General features: G+C 42.3%; 2 protein-coding genes across 2 annotated transcripts; both read right to left on the bottom strand.

The window, feature by feature from the left end:
• Nucleotides 1–1,740: 1,740 nt before the first annotated feature.
• On the bottom strand, nucleotides 1,741–13,232 carry LOC138952386 (uncharacterized). Its single transcript, XM_070324049.1, has 2 exons — nucleotides 12,882–13,232; nucleotides 1,741–8,229 (listed from the first exon to the last, which is right to left on the bottom strand). The coding sequence occupies exon 2, from the start codon at nucleotides 8,091–8,093 to the stop codon at nucleotides 3,195–3,197; it is 4,899 nt and encodes a 1,632-aa protein (XP_070180150.1). The 5' UTR covers nucleotides 8,094–8,229; nucleotides 12,882–13,232; the 3' UTR covers nucleotides 1,741–3,194.
• Nucleotides 13,233–16,231: 2,999 nt separating this feature from the next.
• Nucleotides 16,232–26,679, bottom strand: LOC138953070 (anti-sigma-I factor RsgI6-like). Its single transcript, XM_070324844.1, has 12 exons — nucleotides 26,298–26,679; nucleotides 25,323–25,468; nucleotides 24,288–24,383; nucleotides 23,904–24,048; nucleotides 22,982–23,027; nucleotides 22,540–22,701; nucleotides 20,278–20,333; nucleotides 19,763–19,900; nucleotides 18,933–19,104; nucleotides 17,979–18,089; nucleotides 17,087–17,308; nucleotides 16,232–16,738 (listed from the first exon to the last, which is right to left on the bottom strand). The coding sequence occupies exons 1-12, from the start codon at nucleotides 26,489–26,491 to the stop codon at nucleotides 16,517–16,519; spliced, it is 1,710 nt and encodes a 569-aa protein (XP_070180945.1). The 5' UTR covers nucleotides 26,492–26,679; the 3' UTR covers nucleotides 16,232–16,516.
• Between the last annotated feature and the right edge of the window lie 1,320 nt (nucleotides 26,680–27,999).

Below are 27,999 nucleotides of genomic sequence, written 5' to 3'. Positions count from 1 at the left end.
AATGGACAGTGTAATAAAAAGTGGTGTTCATTCTCTTCCACATTTCCACAGTAAGAGCAATTACGAGCTGCAACGCAATCGCTGTACCTTTTCAAATTTCCATTAATTGGGAGAACACCTAATCTAAACTGGGCTAGCGAAACTCGAAAGCAATACATGTTAACATTTAAAAAAAAATACAACTCAACTGACAAACTGTCTTTAAATGTACAATACAGACTGTAACGATCTTTTAGACAAATTGTTTCTGCCCACTCCTGCTTAAACATGTCCAATAATCTTACTTTGAATACGCACAAAAACATGTTTATGTTTCCAACACCCTGTTGGAGCCAGACGAAATAAAAACCTGTTTTGGACAATATCAATCGAATATCAGATGCCCAACACTTTTTTCCGTTTCCGTCCAAAGTTAAAAGCATCTTGTATGCCTGTTTTGGAAGTCGTTTTTCATCCATTGCAAGCAAACGGAACCAATATCGCAAACATCGTACGTAGGCATTAATATACAAAGGATATCTTCCCAATTCACCATAGACCATCTTGTTAGGCGTACGAGTTGAAACTCCCAAAAATCGTTTACAGGCCAACATGTAAACTTTTTCAATACTATCCAATCTAGTTAATCCCCATACTTCGGAGGAATACAACAATACAGATTGGACTTTGGCATCAAAAATTCAAAAATATGTCTCTCTTGTAATCTCTTTTAGCCTAAGGAAAACTGTTACAACATAAAATGCACATTGTTTCGCTTTTACTGTCAAATGATGAGTTCCTCGTTTCAGACTAAACATGGTTGTAAATTTAAAACCAAGGTAACAATATTCGTTTACAATTTCTAATTTGTGGCCACCATAATTACACTTTTCTTTTTCGGCCAAAAATCATCCCTTCCTAAACACCATAACCTTTGTTTACTCTGTATTAACCTCCATTTTTAAACTTACACAACAGTCTCTCAAATAGTCCAACTGATGTTGTAATCCAATAGGAGTGGAGGAAAACAGAACAATGTCATCTGCAAAAAGCAATATAAATAATTCCATCAAACCTGGCAACAACTGTATTCCATGTTTTCCCACAGAGGTTATATGTACAGCAAGTTGATTAATAAGAAGTGAAAACAGTGAAGGACTCAACACACATCCTTGTCTAACACCCTTTGGACAATCGAAAACATCAGAATATTCGTTATTTACTCGCACGCAGGACACCAAACTAGCATACATAGCCTTCAGGGCGTCGTAAAATTTACCTGTAACACCTTCTTGTGAAAGGACTTCCAACAACTTAGCATGGTTGACAGAATCAAATGCTTTGCGAAAATCAACAAATGTCTGAAGAGAGAGAGAGAGAGTGTGTGTGTGTGTGTGTGTGTGTGTGTGTGTGTGTGTGTGTGTGTGTGTGTGTGTGTTAGTTATGTGTGTACGTGCGTGCAAGGGTGCGTGCGCGTGAGTGTGTTCGTGCGTGCGTGTGTGTGTGTGTGTGTTTTCATGTAAGTGCGACTATGTAAGAGAAGTTATGCTTCATCAGTATTTTCTTAACTCTTTAAGTACAAAATATCGATCTCATGTGTCAATTAAAAAATAAACTGCGTTGTGGTTGTAAACTGCTTTCATGGTGTTCCAATTCACATATGCGTGTGTGTGTGTGTGTGTGTGTGTGTGTGTGTGTGTGTGTGTGTGTGTGTGTGTGTGTGTGTGTGTGTGTTATTGTGTGTGTGTGTGTTATTGTGTGTGTGTGTGTGCACAATACATTCAGCAAGAAATTGCCACTCTGCGCAGAAAACATTAATAGGACGTAGATGTCTATCCATATCTGTCTAAGGCTACGCGGAAAAATGCTATCATCTTGTGTGATAGCCTGGTTGGACCGATGTCGATTAACAAGATACTTTAAAGGGTATCTAAAAAGAACAGCTCCACTATGCTTTCACGTTGCTTTCTACGCAAAAGCAGAGCAAGAACATTTAAATTTACAATAGATAGACACAAAAATTAGACACAGAGAGGGGGGGGGGGGGGGTAGACAGAAAAAGATTGGGGCAGAGAGAGACAGGAACACACACACACACACACACACACACACACACACACACACACACACACACACACACACACACACAATTCTTGTTTTTACATTTAGTCAAGTTTTGACTAAATGTTTTAACATAGACGGGGAATCGAGACGAGGGTCGTGGTGTATGTATGTATGTGTGTGTGTGTGTATGTGTGTGTGTGTGTGTGTATGTGTGTGTGTGTGTGTGTGTGTGTGTGTGTGTGGGTGTGTGTGTGTGCGTGTGTGTGTGCGTGTGTGTGTGTGCGTGTATATAGATTCCGAGGAAACTACTTGGCCGACCTTCATGAAACTTTACATAACATTTTTCAAAATAATATCCCCGGACAAAAATCATTTCTTTAGAAAAATGTCCTTGATGACGTCATATCCGGCTTTTAGTCAAATTTGAGGCGGCACTGTCACGCCCTAATTTTTTTTAACCAACTGGCAAACTGATTGAAATTTTAGTTAAGCTATCTTCGACGAAGGCCGGAATTAAACATTAATTAATGAGTGTGGTCACAAATCTGAAAATTGTTATTAAAATTATTTTTTTATATCGATCCAAAAATAATTTCATCTTATTCTTCATTATTGTTTTATTTCAAAAACATATCAATATGTTATATTTAGATTAAAAACAAGCTCTGAAAATAAAAAATATGAAAATTATTATTAGAATTCAATTTACGAATATTGATTTAAAAACACTTTCATTTTACTCCTGGTCGGTTCCTGATTAAAAAAACATATAGATATGTTATACTTGGTTTAAAAACAAGGTCAGAAAGTTAAAAAGAATAGAGATACAGAAAAGCGTGCTATCCTGCTCAGCGCTACCACTACCGCGCAGTACTGACTTGTCAATGTCACTGCCTTTTCCACAAACGGGAGACTGACGATGCTATGCGGTCTTGGTGAAAAAATACAGTGCGTTCAGTTTCATTCTGTGAGTTCGACAGCTTGACTAAATGTAGTAATTTCGCCTTACGCGACTTGTTTGATTCTGAATTTCGAAAATTTGGCAGTCTATCTGTTTTTGGATTTCCGAGGTCTCCGGTAAGATAAACCTCGGATATAAGAAAGCAAAATTCCCCTGGACTGTCTTATAAGCGGGTTTTTACTGTACAACACTAGAAATCATAACATTCTTCTTCGTCAGACTGATCGGACTCGCAGACGACCTCCCGCTGAGCAAGGTCTGCATCCTCCTTCAAGCAGAGGTCGGAGAGGTCGGAGAACATCAGGTATTTCTTCATCATTCGCGACAGGGGGAGCTGTGCAATATCTCCGTGACGTGTCTTGCTGAGTGTGAGGCAGCGGGAGATCATCAGGCGACACGTGGACTGCAGGCTCCGAGGGGTGCTGGACATTTGCCTCAAGAAACTGGCTGATTCCTTCATGAAAGCAACATCAAACAGATAACTGGGCCGTTGGAAACCGTACATTTCCCAACTGGGTGGGACCCAGCTGCTCGGTCGGATTGGATGAACTTGAGATTCCTTCGTGAAGTCAACCAATCTGACCCCGCGGATGGTTCCTTCCCAGTTGAGTTCTTTGTTCTCATCAGCACTGATAACGGAACACATAGGGTTAACATCGTACCACAGCCTTTCGAACTCATACTGAAAGTGAAATCTCTCCATTGTAAGTTCGTGAAGGTGATGGTTCATCTCAGACAACTGACTGCTGGAACAGGCACCAGATTCATACAGCATCTGCGTCACACGGGGCAAGCCACGCATCAAGGCCAGCGCCAGAGGGGACCGAAACACGTCCTGTGGCTTGCCAGGGTACCGCCGCTTAGGTTTCAGTAGGTGAGGTTGATGTGTGCTGAAGCCAAGTCTGATGCACTCCGCCACTGTCTCATGCGGAATGTCTTTGCATAGAACAGCATAGCATAACGCCGACTTTCCAGTCCCCGTCACTACCAACGGGTCGACTTTCCGGGCGATGAGATGGTAAAGTATACTGGGCCAACCCGACGCGCACGCGGCATGGAGAGTCGTTTCACGTTTTGCATTCACTCCCTTCCACTGGTCAGGACACCACATCAACGTGGATTCGATGACCTCCACTTGACGCGCGGTTATCAACATTTGCAGTGATGTCTGCGAGTCTGTCGGGTAGAGTGGTGGCTGAGCAGCCAAGTGAATGTCCCCATGGAACTGAATCAGGAGCTTCGCAACATCCCACTGCTCCGCTCTTATCGCTCTGTGCAGCACAGAGAGCCCGTCGTTGTCCAGCAGGTTGGGGTCACCATCTCTCATTGTCAGCTCCTTCACTGCCTCCCAGTCCTCGGCCCTAGCTGCTCTGTGTGCCGCTGTGTGGCCTTCACTGTCCCGCATGTTGATGTCGGCATGGTGACGCTGACAGTGGTCCACCACGTCCCACTGGTGCTGCTCAATGGCTTCCAATAGAGCGATGTCACGATGCCGAATTCCAAGGACGTCCTTTTCCTCAACCAGTGGCTTGACAGCTTGCCAGATGTTGCGGTGAAAGGCCTGGTGAAATATCGTCTTCCTTTCTTCCACAGAGAGGTTGTGCCCTAGAGTGCTGATACACTTCCACACCACGCTCCCTTCCCTGCGCTCCAAAGCACGTGACATGACGTGACGCCTGACGTCATCGTGCACGTCGTACTCCACCATTCTTGCCACGAGAGTCCACTGGCTTTTGTCCATCAGCTGTGGCAGGGCATCGAGACAGAGCTGTATGCTGATGCCTTTCTCCAGCAGCGCTCTGCACACACACCACTGTTGTTGTCTGACCATCTCAGGGAACAGAGAGTCCCGCTGCGCTGCGTTCATTGCCAACTTGCTGAGCTGCATCACCACATGCCAGGCCTTGCTTTCCATTGCCTCCTTAGCAACCTTCTGTACAAACCTGTGGTCGATTTCAGGGCAGCGCACTACCCTGCAGAGTGCCACTTGCCATTTAAAGTTCTTATTGGTAGCTGTATTTATATTAGTTTTCTGTTTGAGCAGTTTCTTTTCAAGTTTCACGACCCTGTGAATTCTGTTCAGGATTTTGTGCTTCTCTATGGGATGCAAAGGCTGTTTTCTTTGGGTTTTGCCTGAGATTTCAGAGGCTGCTAATTGTCGTAGTTTCTCTATTAACACCTCTTTTGCTTCAGTCACATACGAACCGCGTTCGAACGACTGCAGCACGACTTTCCAGTTTGCGAACAAGACCAACTGGTGATGCACGTGCATTACTTCTACCTCTGTCAGCCCGTGGTCCGCCAGAAGCAAGTAAACCTCCCACTGCTTCTCTTTGTAAGCTTCTTTCAGGGCCCACCATCGCTGATCGTCGTACAGTGTATGGTCTGTCCACTGCTTGACAGCATTCCACTGTCTCTGCTTCACGGCTGCCTGGAACAATTCACGCCGAACGTGTTCACACACGTAAGACAGACAGGCGTCGGTGATAATGTCCCATCTCTTGTGACGCAGCATGAATCCCAGGGCGACGCTCTGTATTTGAGGAACAACGGAGACAGTGGTCAGCACTACGAGAATGGTGATGGTCATTTGTGTCCATGCCCTACGCTTGTGATACTCACATATGAGATGCTTGATGAAATAAATCGCGAAGAAAGGACTCCATCTGTTGCCACTATCAGAAAACTGGTCATGCAGCTTCTGAATGCACAACCTTAAATTTGACGCTGAGTGTTTATCAGATTCCAGTGCAATTTGCTTGATTTCCTGGTGTACAGCATGAACTGCTAATCGCGCTAGATCTGCAACAGACTGGTCGACAGTTTCATTGTGCCGTCCAGTCAACCATACTTCTTTCATGGCCTCCAGAAGGGACTCAAACAGTACTTCACACAGGTGTGTGTCCCAGTCCAGCCGCTTTTTCAGACAGTTTGGAAATTCACAAGAGCATACCGATCGCCAGATTTCATGCGACACAGTTTCTACCCCCTCACAAGGATTTCTGACCACAGCCCAGAACGTTTCTTCGTCTGGTTCTGACTCTTCCTTCAGGGTACCAGACCAATGGTGTAGTGTGTCGATAATAAAATGTTGCAGCAGTACAAGGAAGGCCTTCCACAGGTTTCGCGAGCTTGTCAGTTTCAGCACAGACTGGATGTCTTCGTACGCATAATGCTCGAGGATGTTCTGTAGAAGAGTTTCTTCGTCTGCACGTGCGCAAGCGTGGTGTACAACCCAACGCCGTTTTGAGTCACTGACACCTAGCTTCAATCCCTGGCCTGTGGCCTGCCATACGCACTCTTCTACGAGTATTATCAGCACAGAGTCCAGCTGGTTTTCCGTGCAATGAGGAAGCACTGAACGGATAATAAACTGATTCAGTTTCTCCAAGCCATCTGTCCAATGCTTACAGGTTTCTAGTAGGGCCCACCGTTTTACAGAGTCACTAACAGCTCGTTGAAACATGCTTCCCACAGCTGCCCAGAAGCGTCGTTCAACCAGGGTTGCCATCACTGAGTCTAGCTGATCATCTGCGCAGTGAGAGAACACATTATATATAGTGTGTTCATCTGCGTGTGTGCACGTTTCATGTACTGCCCATTGTTTGAAATTGTCGGTGACACCCATGCCTAGCAAAGTAATTGTAGGGAGCCAATGATGTTGCTGCACGAACGTTTTCAGCACGGATTCCACCCAGTCACCGGAACAGTGACACAGTATGTTGTTTATAAAAAAGCCCTCGTCGACCTCAGTGTCGATTTGAAAATCCTCGTAATGCTTGCAAGCTTCCAGCATTGCCCATTGCTTTTGAAAAGCGCTCACACAATCTTGCTTTAACACTTCTGCGACGGCCTGCCACTGACGCTTTTCTACCAGCAGCGTCAACACAGAGTCCATCTGATCGTTTGCACAGTGGGAAAGTATTTCATTGATCAGGAACTCGCTGCTGTGTGCTTGTTTTACCACACAGTGTTTGCAGGCTTCAAGCACTGCCCATCTTCTCAGGGGGCTACTCACGGTATCTCGATGAAGCAGCTCTCCCACGGCGGACCAAAAGCGTCGTTCAACCAAAATTTCCAACAGGGACTCGACCTGGTCGTCGGCGATGTGAGGAAGTATTTCGTCTTTTATGAAAGGGTCACCGTATAACCAATCAGGGAAGTGACCCTCTTCGTACCGTTCACACGCTTCTCTAACAGCCCATCGCCGAACACGGTCACTGACACCTTGTGCAAGTACCATACCTAAGGCCGACCACACTCCTCTTTCCACCAGGGTGGTTGCAACACTGTCCAGCTGGTCCTCCGCACAATGTAACAGCATGGAACACGCCAGCTGCGTCCCATCATTGCATTTCCTAAACGCTTCAAGCACCGCCCAACGTCGAACGGAGTCACTGACGCCCCAGTGCATTACAAAATGAGCCGCGTCCCACAGCTGCCGCTCTACCAGTATCGTCAACACAGAGTCTCGCTGGTTGTCAGCGCACAGAGGCAAGATGCTGTTGATGATGCTCTTTTCATAGTCGAAGCTAACGCTCCAGTGTTTGCAGGCCTCCTGTAGTGCCCACTGCTTGTGAGACTCGCTGACCGGGTAATGCTGCTTGAACATGGTCAGCATGATCCCCCACTTTCGTGTCTCCACCAAGGTCGTCACCGCTGAGTCGACATGCTCGTCGGCGCAAAACGGTAGTATACTGCCTGTTATGGGGCTCCCAGTGCTATCAAACGTGTCATCACAATACTTGCATGCTTCCAGCACTGCCCACTGCCCCAGAGAGTCGCTGACATCCCAATGCCTGAAGACCTCTCCGACCGACTCCCACATGCCTCGCTCTACCAGTGAAGTCAGCAGTGACTCCAGCTGGCCTTTAGCACAGTGAGGTACGATATGACTAGCAAATGCAAGATCCGCTGCATGTGAAGCGTCCTTTGGAGTCCACCATTCCTGTCGAGAAGCTTCAGCTACCTTGTGCAACGTGTCCTCTATGTCCTGCCATCGCCCTACGGCTACCAGTTGCAGCACTTTTCTCTCCCACGTGCTTTCTTCAACGTTTGGACAATCGTTCTCGTCGTCCAAAGTCTGCATTTTATCGACCTCCCCTCCCCCAAGGAGGCAGCTTCTTTTATGATCGCATTAGCATGATTGTTGCTACAAGCAGCATAGCTGACCAGAGGGTGCTGGATGGTGATCCAGGGACGCATGTTGACGCAGATCCAGGTTACTGTAACAAAAAAGGTTTCATTTTTATATTTAGTCAAGTTTTTTGCTTGTTGTGTTACAAATAAACAAGTCGCGTAAGGCGAAATTACTACATTTAGTCAAGCTGTGGAACTCACAGAATGAAACTGAACGCACTGCATTTTTTCACAATGACCGTAGTCCGCCGCTAGTGCAAAAGGCAGTGAAAGTGACGAGCCTGTTCAGCGCGGTAGCGGTTGCGCTGTGCTGCATAGCACGCTTTACTGTACCTCTCTTCGTTTTAACTTTCTGAGCGTGTTTTTAATCCAAACATATCATATCTATATGTTTTTAGAATCAGAAACCGACAAGGAATAAGATGAAATTGTTTTTAAAACGATTTCGGAAATTTAATTTTAATCATAATTTTTATATTTTTAATTTTCAAAACTGGTTTTTAATCCGAATATAACATATTTATATGTTTTTGGAATCAGAACATGATGAAGAATAAAATAAAAGTAATTTTAGATCGTTTTATAAAAAAATAATTTTAATTATAACTTTCAGATTTTTAATGACCAAAGTCATTAATTAATTTTTAAGCCTCCATGCTGAAATGCAATACCGAAGTCCGGCCTTCGTCAAAAATTGCTTGGCCAAAATTTCAATCAATTTGATTGAAAAATGAAGGTGTGACAGTGCCGCCTCAACTTTTACAAAAAGCCGGATATGACGTCATAAAAGACATTTATCAAAAAAATGAAAAAAACGTCTGGGGATTTCATACCCAGGAACTCTCATGTAAAATTTCATAAAGATCGGTCCAGTAGTTTAGTCTGAATCGCTCTACACAAACACGCACAGAGACACACACAGACACAGACACACACAGACACAGACAGACACAGACACACACAGACACACACAGACACACACACGAACACCCAAACACACACACACACACACACACACATACACCACGACCCTCGTCTCGATTCCCCCTCTATGTTAAAACATTTAGTCAAAACTTGACTAAATGTAAAACAAGTCGCGTAAGGCAAAAATACAACATTTAGTCAAGCTGTCGAACTCACAGAATGAAACTGAACACAATGCATTTTTTCAGCAAGTAGCATCGTCAGTCCACCGCTCGTGGCAAAGACAGTGAAATTGACAAGAAGAGCGGGGTAGTAGTTGCGCTGAGAAGGATAGCACGCTTTTCTGTACCTCTCTTCGTTTTAACTTTCTGAGCGTGTTTTTAATCCAAACATATCATATCTATATGTTTTTGGAATCAGGAACCGACAAGGAATAAGATGAAAGTGTTTTTAAATTGATTTCGAAAATTTAATTTTGATAATAATTTTTATATTTTTAATTTTCAGAGCTTGTTTTTAATCCAAATATAACATATTTATATGTTTTTGGAATCAGAAAATGATGAAGAATAAGATGAACGTAAATGTTGATCGTTTTATAAAAAAACATATTTTTTTTTACAATTTTCAGATTATTAATGACCAAAGTCATTAATTAATTTTTAACCATTTTTAAGCCATCAAGCTGAAATGCAATACCGAAGTCCGGCCTTTGTCGAAAATTGCTTGGCCAAAATTTCAACCAATTTGATTGAAAAATGAGGGTGTGACAATGCCACCTCAACTTTTACAAAAAGCCGGATATGACGTCATCAAAGGTATTTATCGAAAAAAAAAAATGTCCGGGGATATCATTCCCAGGAACTCTCATGTAAAATTTCATAAATATCGGTCCAGTAGTTTGGTTTGAATCGCTCTACACACACACACGCACACACACACACACACACACACACACACATACACCACGACCCTCGTCTCGATTCCCCCTCTATGTTAAAACATTTAGTCAAAACTTGACTAAATGTAAAAACAAGTCGCGTAAGGCGAAATTACTACATTTAGTCAAGCTGTGGAACTCACAGAATGAAACTGAACGCACTGCATTTTTTCACAATGACCGTAGTCCGCCGCTTGTGCAAAACGGAGTGAAACTGACGAGCCTGTTCAGCGCGGTAGTGGTTTCGCTGTGGTGCATAGCACGCTTTTCTGTACCTCTCTTCGTTTTAACTTTCTGAGCATGTCACACACTGCCATTAATACCGGAAGAGTTTACAATAATTTATTGACTTGATTATTTATCTATTTGCTTTCAACCGCCCTCGAAGAACCTCGTGTATTTTTGGATTAAAGTAACACCTTGAAAAGGTAGGCATACACAACATTTGACTGGCAAGAGCGGAAAATATCTTGCTTTATGTCACACACTGCCATTCTACTACCGGAAGAGTTCACCTACATGCAGTAGACCAGACATGTCGTGCAAAAGATATTACAGAAACATTTTCTTAACCAAATCATACTTACCTCTTCTTCTTTTATTTCTTATTTATTACTATATTATCGATCTCCACTGTGGTGCAATTTCTGGATAGAGAGATTTTCACGCTGCAAATTTTGTTCTTCTGCTTAATTACTACTGATCGAGCTAGTTAGAGACTTGAGTTCAAAATATGACACTGGCTTTTTCACCCGATGGCTGCATGTCGAGCACCGAGAAAAACTTACAATTCAACTTCCTGCAAGTACCATGTCACTCAATACAATACAATACAATACAATACAATACAATACAATACAATACAATACAATACAATAATCTTTATTCATCTCTAAAAGAGAAATTACAAGCTTGACTGTGTGTCTGTAAAATCAATCAATTAGTCAATCAACCATGCATGTAGTAACATTCACATCGCATATTCACATCATATTGTTACACGCAAACATTGTACCCACACACTTACTAAAATAAGCCTACAAATAGAAGCAATGCATTGCCTGTTTAAAAATTATATCACATTATCACCTTATCACACTTTAACCACACTATCTTCTCACATTTGTATCCTATAAGTCAATATAACTACCAACAGAGAAAAACAACTGATAAAAGGATGTAAAGATTATGCCGTTGTCAGAGCGACAGCACCAGCACCTAGCGCCCCACCTGAGAGTTGAAGATGTGAATTGCAGATGGAATGAATGAGTTTCTGTAGCGTGTGGTTCTTGTGTATGGCTGTCTAAATCTTAAGCTTCTGTCTATCCGTCTGCTGTCAAGTTCAGGTCTGAGTGGGTGCGTGTCATCGGTCAAAATCTTCTGTAGCCTGTCAGTCAGTCGTCGTTCCTGCGTTGATGCAAAAGTGTCCTGCTTCCTCCCAACTACCCCACCTGCTTTCTTAATGAACTTCTCTAATCTATCCCTGTCCTGCTTGCTGATGCTGCCACTCCAACACACGGATCCAAAGTACAGCACACTATTGCAGGTTGAAGTATAAAACATCTGGAGAATCTCTTGTCTAACATTAAAAGATCTGAGTTTTCTCAAAAAGTACAGGCGGGAGTGGAGCTTCTTCACAATAGCATCAATATTGGGCTTCCATGTCAACTTATTATCTATGATTATTCCCAAATACTTATACTGCTCTACTTTCTCTACAACTTCCCCCTTAATCACTATATCCCCATGTACATATTCCTTCCTCCTATTGTCCATAATCATTAATTTTCCTTAGTCTTGCCTACATTAAGTTCTAAATAATTATCATCACACCAACCAACAAACTTATCTACCTCCCGCCTGTAGTCAGAGTCGTCATCGTCAGTCATTAGTCCGACCAGTCCAGTGTCATCGGCAAACTTTGCCATGGGGCATGAGTCGCCAGAAGTACTAAAATCAGCTGTATACAAAGAAAAAAGAAAAGGAGAGAGAACTGTGCCCTGTGGGGCGCCTGTGTTCGTGCACACAGTGTCAGACACTAGGTTATCTCCCATTTTCACAAACTGAGGCCTCTTCGTCAAATAGTCCATGATCCAGAGAATGGTGGAAGCTGGAACATTCATCTTACAAAGCTTGTCTGCCATTAAATGTGGCTGAATGGTATTAAAAGCACTGGAGAAGTCACAGACAATCATAACATCCCGAGCTGTTTCAGGCAAAAATAATGTTTATATAGCATGTGTAACTATCACTCTCCTTTGTAGTAGCAATGAATGATCAAATGAATAACAGTTGGAAAAGCAGTCCCTTTTTGGTTTCACTCACTGCTGTGCTGAAAACAATAATACAGCTGTCAGCAGCTGTGTGACTTTTTGTACATTTTACCAATATCGTTAACAGTTTAGATACATGTCATTTATAAACTAAGATTAGTTTTCATTTTATTATTTTGTATTGACAGAAGTCATTCACTTGTGGTATTGATTATTACAAACTGAGGAGCGTCTGCAATGAGAGTCAGTTTACATGGTTTACGCGCCGCGGCGCGCGCGTGAGATGCTATTCTTGGTTAAGGACTCCTGGGGGCTATAGTGTTTATCTTCGTGGAAAACCCAACACAGCTTTGATGGACACACACATACACGAAAGGCTTTGCATTTCACTACTTCTGCTCCATGAGTTTTCACACCGAACACAAACGCGCTTAACTTAAAAGTAACCCTTCACACTATGAACTACACGTAGATATGGTACATGTTTAGATGGTTTGGTCAAGTTAAATTGCTCCTAGACGTGACGACGCATCCCCTCCAGTACACTAAGATCACAAACACAAGATCAAACTTCAGCATGCGTACAATAAGTACAGCTTACCTAAAATCTGTTAGCGACGAATGGTGTGACAACAGGATGATGTGGAATAATGAATAAAGGCAGTAGAAACGGATGAGGCCGTGTAGTTGGCAGTCCCTATGAACAATAGCAAAGTTACTGCGCTGTTCGTGCGGCCGGAAAACAGTGTCAGAGGTAAAGACACAACACAGTTCGGGTCAGAGTGACACAATGAGTCTACCTGCTGATACCACGGTATGGCGGGCCGAATGCAGCAACAAGCCTGAAGCATGTTCGCGTCTATGGAAAGCCGTTTGGCTCATAACCATTACACGTGTAATAAAACATAAATACACGCGTAATAAATGATTAATACACGTGTATTTATTTCTTATTGCACGTGTAATTTATCTTTTTCTTATGCTATGGAGGATTAAATACACGTGTAATAAATATTTCATACTCGTGTAAGAAATGATTAAATACACGTGTAATTAACATTTCATGCGCGTGTAAGCAATGTTTAAATACACGTGTAATTATTTATTACACGTGTATTTAATCATTTCTTACACGTGTATGAATTATTTATTACACGTGTATGAATCAATCATTACGCGCGTATTAATTATTTAGTACGCGCGTATGAATCATTTCTTACGCGCGTATGAATTATTTATTACGCGCGTATGAATTATTTATTACGCGCGTATAGGTTATGAGCCAAACGGCTTTCCATACGCGTCAACGCACCAGAGACGTGTTAACATAAACCGACCAATCGGAGACTTGTTTTACCTAGAAATGAAAAATTCCCCAATCGTTTCTATTGGCGACGAACTCGATGTTGACGTCAACATGGCATGGCGGTTGACGCCAACACGCCCCGAGCCAGTTAAAGTTACGCGTCCACGCATCACAAGCCAGAAATCATTTAAGTTAATTCGACAGTAAGGACTCATTGTTTATAGGCTGTGGTTGTCTGTTTCTGTTGGAGAAACAAACAACCAACAACAACAAAACTACAGTCTACATCCACAACTCATGAGCCTGGCCTGTGGTGGTGTAAACTACAGTAATACAGGAAGAAAATAGTAGCTCAAGGTGACATTGGCGCGCGGCAGATGTAGCTATATGTTCTTGTTCTGGCAACGTTGAATTCAACTCTTCTATCTTAACAAAAAGACTTGGTCTCCAGAATACGGATGTTCGGCTTTAAGCGTATGCTTTGCACCATATATTGGATTGCTATACCCACAGGTGTAGTAGTAACAAACTATAATTACTATTCATTCAGTAATATTAAAGGCACAGTCCTTCCCGTGTAAACCATTCAACCCACAATCTGAGAGCGGGCCAAGCTTCCAAATGGAATAATATCATACTACTCAGTACTGTTAAAGACAAACTTCACTCAGACGCCAGCATGTGGTCTGCTTCCATCTTTATTCAGATAAAGTTCTCCACCCCTTTCATACCAAGGATTGGCCATGTACCGATAACTGTCAAAGGGAGCTAATCTACAACTGCCACTGTTGGGCGCAAAGTAAGAATCCGGGGCAGAGTTGGAATGATCGGGATTTCCCGAAACCTCATTTGATTTCGAACAAAGCGCCGCATTTCCGGAAACGAGCTGCCTCGTTCTGAAAATGGCAACCCTTCGACTGGCACAAAAAAAGTATACCCTTTTCACAGGTCATGAATAAGGTATATGAAAAAGCAAGGTCTTATACATGGGAAGTCTTGAATTGGGAGTGTGGGGGTACACTGTGTAACAATTCTCTCAGTGACTCAGCGCATGCAGCTAGCTAGTTGCTGCTGTCTCGATCTGTTTTGAACACAATGATTTTTTTTCTCAGAGTAGAGTATTAGTTTGTTACAACAGGCTGAAATCATCTTTAATTTGAATCAACATGTTGCAACAATCACTGAATCACATCAATATAGCGCACAGACTTGCACATTACGTTTCAAGAGCCTAGATTACCATGCAGTGACAAGAGCCTACTCAGTAAAGGGACGTAATGCTGTCTCTGCAGCCCAGAGAGACTGGCTGTGTGAGTTTAATATATAATCAGTTAAGACTGAGTAAAAAATTATTACAATCGATAGTTACCAGTGAAAAGTTATATCGGAACACTCTTGTTGTGTTTTTGTTGTTGTAAAATGTAAGATCTGAAACGTGAAAAATTACGTAAAATTGGTGCGTTTTGGTCGAGTGAGATGGGTCGTTAAACTGTGTTGTTACAGCCCGCCGAAGTTATCAAAATTATTTGTAATTCGGTTGGTTTGGTGCGTTATACAATGCATCTCGCGGCTTTTTCAAGACTAAGCATTGATCACTTTAAAACACAAGGATCATCATAGGCCACCATGACTTGTATCATTTTACATCGCATTCTAAGAAAGAGCAAAATTCTCACTATGCGCGCGGTACATTTCTAGAGTCGCGTAGCGCAAAGTTGGAATTCCTACAACGGCGGCCATTGTTGGAATTCCAACAAAGCGCAGGTCATTTCCGGAAAAGCGCCGATGACGAGTTGGGTCGCAACAGCCACAACTACCACTTGCTCACATTCCAAGCCTGGCTGCTTTCTGTGCAGAGTGGAACGTTTAAGATGAGTTCATTTCTTGAGGGACACTATAAAAGGTAATCAATCAGTCAACTTAATTTCAGATATTCTCACTCTGCTCAGGAAGCAGTTTGTTTGTTTTGTTTGTTTGTTTGCTTAACGCCCAGCCGACCACGAAGGGCCATATCAGGGCGGTGCTGCTTTGACATTTAACGTGCGCCACACACAAGACAGAAGTCGCAGCACAGGCTTCATGTCTCACCCAGTCACATTATTCTGACACCGGACCAACCAGTCCTAGCACTAACCCCATAATGCCAGACGCCAGGCGGAGCAGCCACTAGATTGCCAATTTTAAAGTCTTAGGTATGACCCGGCCGGGGTTCGAACCCACGACCTCCCGATCACGGGGCGGACGCCTTACCACAAGGCCAACCGTGCCGGTCAGGACGCTGATTTTTGGCATGTGTCCAAAGGAAGGGATGGTCATGTCCCTGGCCTTGTAAAAGCCTGGCTAGCTTTTGGATGGTGAGCCAAACAGTCTTTTCTAAGGTAGTTACCACTGATCTGATTTATTGCCCTGAGGAAGGGAGTGCAGGTATATATACCTTCATTTGAACTCCACAAGTGGCCTAAAATTGTCCTTGTCTGATAAGATTATGTGGCTCACATGTCCAACCGTGGGGTTCCAGTGCTTTAGATGTGTACAGGACATAATCGTGCTGAATAATCATAAACATGGATTATATTCTTTTGCAACACTACTTCCGTTTTACCGTGAGTGTGTTTTTCTTGCTATTGAATGAAAATCAGTGCACATTTTCGGTGTTTCAAAGCGTTTATTCGAATACCCTAGTAAATGTCATTCCTTATTTAACACACTTCATCTACCAAACTAAGAAAAACAACGTGTTAGTTTAATGCAAAACAAGCAAATCTAAAAAAGAAACAAATCAACATTAAAAGACAACCCAATATCAATAATAGCAACTAAACAAAACACAGAGGAAAATTCTCAGAAATAAAAGAAGAAAAAACAACAGTCGACATTCGTGAAAAAGAATAATCTGAAATCGCAAGAAGTAAAGACCAAGTTTTCAACATTTAGGTGTGAACGTTGATGTGAAGAGTGTGATCATTTTTGCCCAGGGTGAACGTCTGCTTCAGGTTGCTGAGGTCGTGACCCTTGTAGATGACGTGCACCTCGTAGTCACCATGGAAACCACGCACAGTGTAGTGACTTCCGGTCTGTGACAGCACGCGCGTGTCGTCCGTCATCCACTGGTTCTCAAGCAGGTCAAAGACTCGACGTCCTGCTGCTGTCAACTGTAAATAAAGGTATTTTCATAATTAGGGGTTATGTGCATTTATTTCCATCCGCAACGCAGTCATTGGACTCCTCAACAACAACAACAACAACAACAACAACAACAACAACAACAACAACAACAACAACAACAACAACAACAACAACACAGTCTCAGTCTGCACGTTGGTTTAAATTGGGAAGAGCACTCACGCCACAAAGTTCCACATATTTTTTTAATTGAATGAACAATAAATAATCTGATGTCTATAGTGTTAAAATATACGCAAAAAATACGATGATATCAAAATGTTCAAAACACGAACCTTGAAACAATTTTTAAAGAGCTACAAACAAATTTCATCCACCTCTTCCAAGTTCTCCCCTTTCACTAAAGCCGCTCTAGGCCCCCGCCACATGAGCTTGTCCCAGAAGCCCCAGAAAATGATGCCCTCCACAGCGGGGTGCCCGTAGAACGTTCTCAGGGCATTCTCGTAGTAGTGTGCTCGCTTGTTCTCGTCCGCAGACTGAGTGTCCAGCTCCGTGATCCATATGGGAACTCCGGCTTGAGCAAGGATGTCAAGGCGATCCTGAAAATGTCATGCGAATGAGTATAAGGCAGTGAGGTGTTTGTGAGTACTATGTCCAACGTTAGTCGTTGTGGTCGGGTTGTTGTTGTTGTTGTTGTTGTTGCTGTTGTTGTTGTTGTTATCGTTGTTGTTGCTGTTGTAAATCTAAAGCTTTATACAGAATGTAATAATAACATTAACAGTATGTCTTTTTTTTTTTTTTGGGGGGGGGGGGTGGTAAGGGGGGGGGGGGGGTAGTTTCGCGGTTTTGTTTGAATATTTGTGCTTGTGTAAGTGTGGGCAGGGGGTGGGGCTGGGGGTTGGACACAACAGTGAAATACCGCAGTGGTTTCAGCTATGTGTTTAACAAAACAAACAAACAAACAAAACACAAATTCCCCCCCAACACATCGAAGACAAGTGATTTTACATCTTTTTCAAACTTATGTTATGTCCAACATTTTTGACAATGTCAGTACTAAACACTGTTATTTTTTTTCTGCGGCATTGTTATCTGTAATTTTCTGAGTAAAATTGTTTTAACCAAACATTGTTATTCAGGAACATAACCTTGATGGTAATGCCACGACAGGTATTGATGGTAATACCACTGGTTATCTATAGACGAGATTGACACAAAGTTTGATTGATAAGCAATATTATACCATATATATTATTGTATAAAGCTGACCTTGATGGCAGCAGGGTCGGGTTCCTGGTCAACGCCAAAGTGACTCTCAGCTCCCATGCCGTACAGACCCACGTTGGCCGCTTTGAACTCCTTGGCTTGATCCAGGTAATCCTACACACAGAACAGTGTTGTTGTTGTTGTTGTTGTTGTTGTTGTTGTTGTTGACGTTGTTGTCGTTGTTGTTGATGATGTTGTTTTATTTAGTTTTGTTGTTGTTTTTCTGGAATCGATATCCTCACGTTAAATATTTGCTTAAAAAAATGATCAGGCAGCTGTGGACAAATACACTGGACGTTCTCTGGAAGAAAGGGACACAACACATTAGTGCCATATGAATGTTTTGATAAAATGTAATACCTCGTTAAGAATCATAAAGATTTAGGATAAAAGGTGCTTTCACATTTAAATTGCTGGTTATTCTCTGTGGTTTACAGGAGATTGGTTCCGCATAATTCCTAGTTACTCTTGTTGTCGTCTGTATTAAGAGCGCTAATTACGTCCCTTTGTTTCTGGTTTTTCATGTTGTTGTAAAATGATGTGTACCCAGCATAAAGATCAGAGGTCACACACCTGGTGCGGTCAGTGACGGAGTGGGTGCCTGACTGGGTCCATCATACCTGGTCGATCATACCTCACTAAGGCTTTATTCTGCTATTATCTTTGCACCGATAACGACAGAGACAGAGAGAGGGGCGGAGACAAAGAAACTAAGAGAACTCCAACTCAAAAACTGCAAGTATTACAGAAGAATACTAGCGTTAGGTCCATATCATCCTTTCTTACAGCTAGTCTTTACTACAACACAAACATGAAACGAAGAGCGAGAATGGAGAAAAAAATAAACGAACAAACAAACACACAAACAAACACACAGGGAAGGAGAGGAAGACAAAAACATAGCCAGAAAGGCAGAGAAATAGAAAGCCATCAGCTTCAAACGAAAAGCACACCCACTTTGGTCCTGGCGCTGTTGATGACGACATTAACATCGTTGAGGAAGAGCTTGACGTGAGGGTCTTGTTGGTGAGCCATCCTGAAGAGCTCCAGATTGTAGTGAGGGTCGTTGAGTCGCTCCTGGTACCAATGGCTGTACAGGTTCTCGTTGTTCACGTCCCAGTGCTCCAGGCTAGGTAGACACGCACCATATCGAGTTTGCACGTATGTGGGCAGGGTTTGATTGGCTTCAAGTTTGTAAACACCAGATGACGGCTTTGCTTTTCATTGTTTATGCTGTACAAGCTTTTTTCCTAGTTTATCAGCGCTGTATAAACAAGACGTCGGGCGCTGTTCATGGTTAATGCCGTAATAGCAGTAGGCCAGGCACTTTTCATTGTTTATGTAGCCTAATAAAAATTACGCAATAGGTCAGAAACAAACATGTTCGGGTAGCGCATAGCGAATATGATGGGAGTCTTTTGTTTTGATGAGATCAAGAAACGTATGGACTACAGACAGTTATCTTACACGAATACCACATTTAATAGTAAAAGTAGTCACTGTCTACATTTCCCCAATTAAATCATGACTAAGAACTTTTAGCCTCTTTGTGTCTTTCTATAATCAACTGATTAAGGACTGTCTTGTCTTGGTCTGCTTTAGTTTGATTTAGTTTAGCTTAGATACGTTTTGGATATTAGTTGTGCGAATTTCTATGAGCGCATGCGTATATACGTGCGTAATTGTTTGTGCGCATACGCGTGAGCGTTTGTGCACATGTGCCTGTGGGGTCGTTTAAGTAAAAAAATTAAAATTAAAAAAACCAAAAATTAAAAGTCAAAACTCACAGGCCACGCGTTGTATTCATGGTTCTGATGAAGTGTGACTTGACGGCGTGTCTGAGGTCATCACTGGACAGTTGCTGGACCCAGTCAGGCACCCACTGCGGAACTGACCACACCAGGTTGTGACCTCTAATCTTGATGCTGGGTACACATTATTATGCATAAACATGAAAAACCAGCTACATAAAAAGATTAAAACAACAACATGGGAATTGAGTCGGGGAATCGAATCTGTATCGTTGTTAATTTGTATTTGTCTCCTAACAGACACACGAAAAGCCAGACAGATAGAAAAGCAGACACTGAGACAGCTAAGAGCGAGCGCGTGTAGCTGAGTGCGCATGTGTATGTATATGCGTGTGCCTTTTAGTGCTAGTGTGTGTGTGTGTGTGTGTGTGTGTGTGTGTGTGTGTGTGTGTGTGTGTGTGTGTGTGTGTGTGTGTGTGTGTGTGTGTGTGTGTGTGTGTGTGTGCGTACGTGTGTGTGTGTGCAGAAAGAATTAAGACAGAATTACTTACTTATGATTTCGCAGTCCATGAATTGTTGGAAGAGGTATCGAATAGTCGTCTACTCCCTGCAAAGTTGAGGTTATATTATTTGCAAGACATGTTAAACTTTATAACAAGGTACAAGTGAGCATGTACAATAGGGGGTCGCAAACCAGAGCCATGAGGATTCATTGAAAGAAAACATTTTAAAACAGAGAAGTAGGTGTGAAGGAATAAACTATGAGACAGCCCAACAACAACAACAACAACAACAACAACAACAACAACAACAACAACAACAACAACAACAACAACAACAACAACAACAACAACAACAAGTCGCGTAAGGCGAAATTACTACATTTAGTCAAGCTGTGGAACTCACAGAATGAAACTGAACGTAGTCCGCCGCTAGTGCAAAAGTCAGTGAAAGTGACGAGCCTGTTTGGCGCGGTAGCGGTTGCGCTGTGCTTCATAGCACGCTTTACTGTACCTCTCTTCGTTTTAACTTTCTGAGCGTAATCCAAACATATCATATCTATATGTTTTTGGAATCAGGAACCGACAAGGAATAAGATGAATTAGTTTTTGAATCGATTTCGGAAATTTAATTTTGATCATAATTTTTATATTTTTAATTTTCAGAGCTTGTTTTTAATCCAAATATAACATATTTATATGTTTTTGGAATCAGGAAATGATGAAGAATAGGATGAACGTAAATTTAGATCGTTTTATAATTTTTTATTTTTTTTTTACAATTTTAAGATTTTTAATGACCAAATTCATTGATTCATTTTTAAGCCACCAAGCTGAAATGCAATACCGAAGTCCGGCCTTTGTCGAAGATTTCTTAGCCAAAATTTCAATCAATTTGATTGAAAAATGAGGGTGTGACAGTGCCGCCTCAACTTTTACAAAAAGCCGGATATGACGTCATCAAAGACATTTATCGAAAAAAGAAAAAAAGTCCGGGGATATCATTCCCAGGAACTCTCATGTAAAATTTCATAAAGATCGGTCCAGTAGTTTAGTCTGAATCGCTCTACACACACACACGCACAGACAGACAGACAGACAGACACACACACACACATACACCACGACCCTCGTCTCGATTCCCCCTCTACGTTAAAACATTTAGTCAAAACTTGACTAAATGTAACAACACAAAAAACAAAGGAGAAGAAAATAGAAACAACATGCTCAATTCAAAAACAGAATGTTACATAGATTTGTATTTTACCCCACTTATCAGACAGTAATTCAAACGTTTACGTCAGAACTTTCATTCGTTTGATTTCAGGGCTCCCCATTGACATTCTACCTATAGGGTCCCGGGACCCCCAATTATAATATTTGGGGGTCAAAGGAACCCCTCAGCGGAATTTTAGAGGGTCCAAAAAAGTGTTTTTTGTCATATCGGTTTGATTTATTCCGTACATTTGCGTCGGTAGAGATCCGACAGGACATTTTCTTGTCTTCAAAACTCAGGCAAGTGTACGTTCCTGTCTATTCTGTATGGAATATAGCAGACGATTACATGTGGACCGAAGAATGTTTTTGGACTGTGGTGCGTTTTTGCGCTAGACCTAACTTTTAAAATCTCAATAATAAATTGACAGCTTGTTAGACAAACATTCTTAAATCATAAAAGAATTCTTTTTTCATCAAGAAAAGATCAGTACAATTCGAAGTTTTGAAAGTTTGAAAAAAGAGAAAAGCCCAGAAGCAGGGTCATGCAAGGTCGTGGTTCTCGTAGCAGACGACGGTTTATGCCTATCGCCAGTTCCTCTGAACAGTCAAAAGCCATCGCTAGAGTTCTTGTGAATCACAGCTGTTTGTTTCGTTTAGATTCAGAGGTACATCACAACGTGCTATTGCAGATAAGCTTACAGCGAGTCGCATTCAAATTACAAACTGACGACTACATTGTGAAAAAAGGAAACTGGATCACACGGGTTCACGATGGCTCCGGGGTAAGATAAACCACGCAAAAATAAATTCTTTGAAAATTGCTCGCTCTTTACGGAGGGCACCTAGGATGTTCTCAAGCGGTGAGTGTTTAAATGAAAGGGTGTTTGTACTGTTTGTAAAAGCCTGACAGTATCTGTGATGGTTTACGGGAGGCTTACTGTGTCTTTAACGTGCAATCACATTATAAAGCACATTTAGTGCGTCATGAAATCCCCTTCAAGAATTTCGAGTTCGTGTTTTCGGCTTCGACTGCGTATAGGACGCAGGGACGCACGGTTTGGTGAGCCCTGGATTTTATAACAAAGCAGTCCATACCCTTTTGGGTTCGACGTGGTTCCACCTGAGTGACCCTGCAAGCGTGGCCCAGTTGAAATGTTTGTGGATGAAGTCACGGTATTTCCCCCCAGCAATGTTCGAGTCGTACCTCCACGCGTTCACAGCCACGCCAAATGGGAACGATTTTCTTGTCTGTAAAACCTGTTGTTTGTAATGTTAATGTTCAAATGTTACAAACATGATTAGAGCTCGAGACTAATGTTTTTAATTTTTTTAACGTGTTATATGAGTTTCTTAAATCTCCTTGCAATGATAACGCTAAACAGCCACGACAATATCAGCGGCAACGACAACAACAACAACAACAACAAAAGCAGAAGTAACAACAACGCGTCATTACTTTGTGCAGTCAGCGATCGAAAGTCAGTAAAATAGTTCACTAAGGATGTGTTGCCAATGTATCGAGTTGTGTTGCACTTACGTGAATTCTAAGGTCGTTCTTGTTAATGTTGGAAGCTGTGGTGACACTGAAAACAGATAAACCCTGATCAATCGGTAAATGCAACCCCCCCCCCCCCCTCCCTTTAAAAATTAATCCCCCTCTACCCTTGTTAACAAACACACTTTCTTTTCATCTAAAATGTGACGAGGCGTATATCCTCCTCTGACCCATCCTGAACTCAGGTCAAAATGAGTTCGGCTCATTCTCTCCCTGACCGGACGCTACAGTCCTACGCGAATCTATCAAAACAAAAATACAGAGTTATCTCCCATATGGTTTTCGCGAGCACTGATCTAAATTTGAGATCAGTGTTCGCGAGACGAAAATGATTGCAGATTGGCCGACTTCGACAGTGATCTCCGTTCTGTTCTTCACAGTTATGATAAAGACATCGTTCAAACTAAGGTCAAAACAAGTCGAAATTTTGGGACTGCTGCCGGAAGGAGACCGTAATATATGGTTTCATCATTGTCAACTGGTTAGAGAAAAAATCGTTTGCTCCAGTTAGCGCCGAAACCAAACGGTTGATTATCACGTGACACTTTTGCCATATTTAGAGTTGTTTGCACAGTAAATACAGCCGCGAAAAATAGCTCGCTTGAAACTGTCTTACATAGGCTATCAATTCCTTTGTAATTCAAAAATTACAAAACACCATGAAAAATCATTATCGACGATCGCGAATCTGCTTATATCAATAATACATTACAAAAAGCTCTAAATATGTAAAACAAAAAAATCGGTTTCCTTGCCAGACAAGGAAACTCAAGGCATCCTGTCAGAATGCGCCGAACTCATTTTGACCTGAGTTCAGGATGCCTCTGACCTAATTATTGTTCGCATTAGAGTTAACATTTTCTTTTACTAATACATAAAAACAGCAAAAATATCGGTTTCTTACTTGATATGGATGTTACTCTTTCGTATTTTATCTATGACCACATTTGAGTTGTTAACGACGTTCACAGACGTCACAGAAGCCTCATCAACCAAGAAGCGTGCAGTAGGCACAGGTCCAGGAAAGTATAGCCGTGCTGCCTTTATGTCTGAAATTACACAGATACACACATGAACACACACACACACACGCACGCACGCACGCACGCACACACACACACACACGCACACACACACACACACACACACACACACACACCGTGCATTGACGCTGGCACGGTGCACGCTCGCACGCTGGCACGCACAAACGCACGCGCACACACACATTCACTCCCACTTAGAAAGTTATCGTTTAAAATGAGAAACAGTTTTTGTTTTTAAGTCAAACTTGTGTTGGATGCAGTGAAGCCTCCACTGAGATGAACCCATCCATCTGTCAGGTAGACCTGGCGAGCTGCCACGCTCACATACTGGTGTCTTCCATCTGTCGTCACAGCAACATCCAATTCACCAAATCAGATACGACGCATGAGCATCCTTTAAGATTGCAGATAGAATAGAATTGCATTCAAACAAATTTGATAATGCCTATGTTTTTGAACCGTATTCTCAATTTACACGGGGGCCCGGTAGCTCAGTTGGTAGAGCACTGGACTTGTGATCGAAAGGTCGCAGGTTCGAATTCGGGCCGGGACGGACACGGGTCAACTTTATGTGCAGACCCAGAGACGGAAGCCATGTCCCACCCCCGTGTCATCACAATGGCACGTAAAAGACCTTGGTCATTCTGCCATAAGTGCAGGTGGCTGAATACACCTAAACACGCAGACATCTGGGTAGCGCGACTCCGTTGCTGCTAGCTTTCCACTGGGAGGAAGCGACCCGAATTTCCCAGCGATGGGACAATAAAGTAATGAAAATAAAAAATAAAAAATAAAAAAAAAATAAAAAAAGAAAAGAAAAAAAAAAGAATGATAAAGTTTACCTTGAATCGGATAACCAGACTCTAGATGGGTTATATTTACATTGAAATGTGGGAACAGTTTCCAAGTGAAGTACGCTTACCAAGTTTTAGATAGTTTTAATGTCTTTGAAACATATAACCAATTCCAACATAGACTAAGTTTTCCTTGAAACGACGTATAACCAATCCTCACATAGACAATATGTTTACCTTGAAACGTACAAGTATAATCAATTTCCACTGAGGTAGACTATGTTTACCTTGAAACGTATAAACAATTTCGGGTAGACTATGTTTATATTGAAACGTATAACCAGTCTTCAAACGGACCATGTTTACATTGAAACGTAAAACCAATTCCCAGGTAGACTATGTTCACAATGAAACGTGTTACAAATTTCTAGTTGGACTATGTTTACTGTGAAACGAATAACCAGTTTCTATGTGCACTATGTTTACCTTGAAACGTGTATCCAATTTCCAGATGGAACAGTTCCCCGTGTTGATCTGCTGGGTCGGTCAGCAGTTTGACCCAGCCACTCACGTGATATGAGTGACCCGGGGTCAGATGAATATTTTGTGTAGGACTCTCGTAGTTTTCGTGCCTGAAAAAAGTGAAGAGTTTACAAATCTGTAATGCGAGCATAACTACTGATAAATAATAATAAGTCCAATGGTAGTTATACAAATTATTTAACAATTACTAATGATAAAAAGGGTCCAAAGCTTACAATAGTTTTAAGGGTGTAACAAAGATGCAACGATAAGAAGGGTCCAAAGCTTACCATAGTTTTAAGGGCGTAACAAAAATGCAATGATAAAAAGGGTCCAAAGCTTACCATAGTTTTAAGGGCGTAACAAAGATGCAATGATAAGAAGGGTCCAAAGCTTACCATAGTTTTAAGGCCATAACAAAGATGCAAAGCATTGATTTTGTCAGCGAATGCAAAAGTTAATATACATTTCAGTAGAAACAGTTTTGTGGGTAGGGTACCGTCACTCACTTTTGTAGTAGTGAGAAACAAAAAAATCGAATTCTAACAAGAAGAAAGAGTTTGAACCATTTCTTTAGGGCTAAACCAAGCCATAACCATGTTTGGTCGTAGGCCGAGCAAGATGTTAGAGATCTTAGCTTCTCTGGGACCAGCTTTATGATGGTGGTGCCTATCTCCTCTCCCTCGCTGCATATAACCTTCCGCGGTCGTAAATAGGGTCAGGTCAGTAACCATTTTCAGTTGGGTGGACCGGAGAGCGCACGTAAAAATCAGGTACATGAACTGGTATTCGATCCCCGACCACCAACGCGAATGGCAAGTACCTTAACCACTATGCCACTCATTCCGGCATGTAAACCATGTAAACATTTCGACACTTCTCAGTACCGAGTGGTGGATAGCTGAACTGACCGACATTCAAAGTCATCAATACATTTACCTGCCGCTGACTTCTATGGAATGATGCCCCGAGTGTTTGTCGTTGGACAGGGCACAGTGGATGTTGCTACAGTCCCAATAGCTCGTAGATTCGAACCCTCCATTCTGTAACAGCTCTTCTCCCGATATGAGACTGTCCAGCGAGATTAAAGCGCTAGCCAATGCCAACACCAATACTGCTCCAATTGGCAGCATGACGGTATGTGAAGACAGTTTATGCTTGACCCTTTCAATTTATTTGGGGTAAAAATTGTCCCTTGTGATATACATCCATGTAGAATCTTTATAAAATGGAATAGTTGTCGATTGTTTAGATTAAGGTCGCGGTTTTTTTCTTCTCTCGTCAGTCTGTCTTTCAATTGTGAAGATAAGAGATTATTTTGATAAGAGAGCTGCGTTACTTTGTTTTGTGTTTATGTGTGTGTGTGTGTGTGTGTGTGTGTGTGTGTGTGTGTGTGTGTGTGTATACTGACTTAGTCGTGTGTGTGTGTGTGTGTGCCGTGTGTGTGTGTGTGTGTGTGTGTGTGTGTGTGTGTGTGTGTGTGTGTGTGTGTCGGTACGCGTGTGTGTCACGGCCGCCGTGTCAGTGTGTGTGTGTGTGTACGTCAGTGTAGTTTTCCGATTTTGCTCTCTTTTCTGCTGTTTAAGTTTTTCTTCCCATTAGTCGCACTGATCACCCGCTCAGTCAGTGCTGGCTGTCTAAAGCCTGCTGACGTGTAACTTAAAATAATTCACTGATGCCATACAAGCTAAAAACGTGACTAGACAGACTAATATCAAATCAGCAGTTATAAACTGTACTCAGTCACTAATCTCAGTCAAGTCACAGTTCCGGCCGGGTCAGTGCCACTGGCCCTCACCGTGAGCCGCCGCTTCTGACGACGTGACAATCATGAACTTCAGTGGCGCAACTGTTGCCATATTGGTTTTTTTGTGTGGTGGTTTATCCAGAGTTTTAGTAGATTGTGTATTTTTGTCTGCAGTCGGTCTATTATTTTTTTAAATTTTTATTTTTTACGAATTTGTTATTGTTGAGAGGCTCTCAGACGGTGTGGTTGACTTGGTGCGTGTTGAGAGCTAAAATATGGCATAGACTGACAGACCGTACTCAGACTAAGCCGGCTTCAGGGCTAGGAATCTGATAGAGCGGACAAACCGAGTGTCACAGTAAACTTTCATGCTGTTGCTTTTTCAGTCCCTCTTTTCCACGGGGCGGGGACGTAGCTCACTGTTGGTAGCGCGCCAGTGATGGTCGCTATCACTGAGCGTGGGTTCGATCCCCGTCACACACGGTTCGGCGCGGAGAGATTTATTTCTCGGAGTCAACCGGCTTTGTGCAGACTCTCTTCGGTGTCCGAACACCCCCGTGCGCACGAAAAAGATCCCACGTTCACAGCGAAAGTCTCAGGGCTTGGAAAACACGAAGACACGCATGCATCATCTCTCGTCTCTGATTATCATGATCGTATTTTGATTATTTGACGAGACTGACAAACCCAATGCTGGTGTGTCACGGCGAAGAAGACAGCCACAGCGGGCTTGTTCGAATCAAAGTATCACACCATATCTTCAGCGTATTACCAATACCAATCCTAAAAATAAATAAATAAACAATATAGACCAGTTGGTCTAAGAGGACGTTAAACCCTAATAGTCAGTCAGTCAGTCTTTTCCACGAGAGAGAGAGAGAGAGAGAGAGAGGG

This window comes from Littorina saxatilis, linkage group LG17, assembly GCF_037325665.1.
Source record: "Littorina saxatilis isolate snail1 linkage group LG17, US_GU_Lsax_2.0, whole genome shotgun sequence".
Taxonomy (NCBI): Eukaryota; Metazoa; Mollusca; class Gastropoda; order Littorinimorpha; family Littorinidae; genus Littorina; species Littorina saxatilis.
This window is presented reverse-complemented; position numbering and strand designations above follow the sequence as displayed.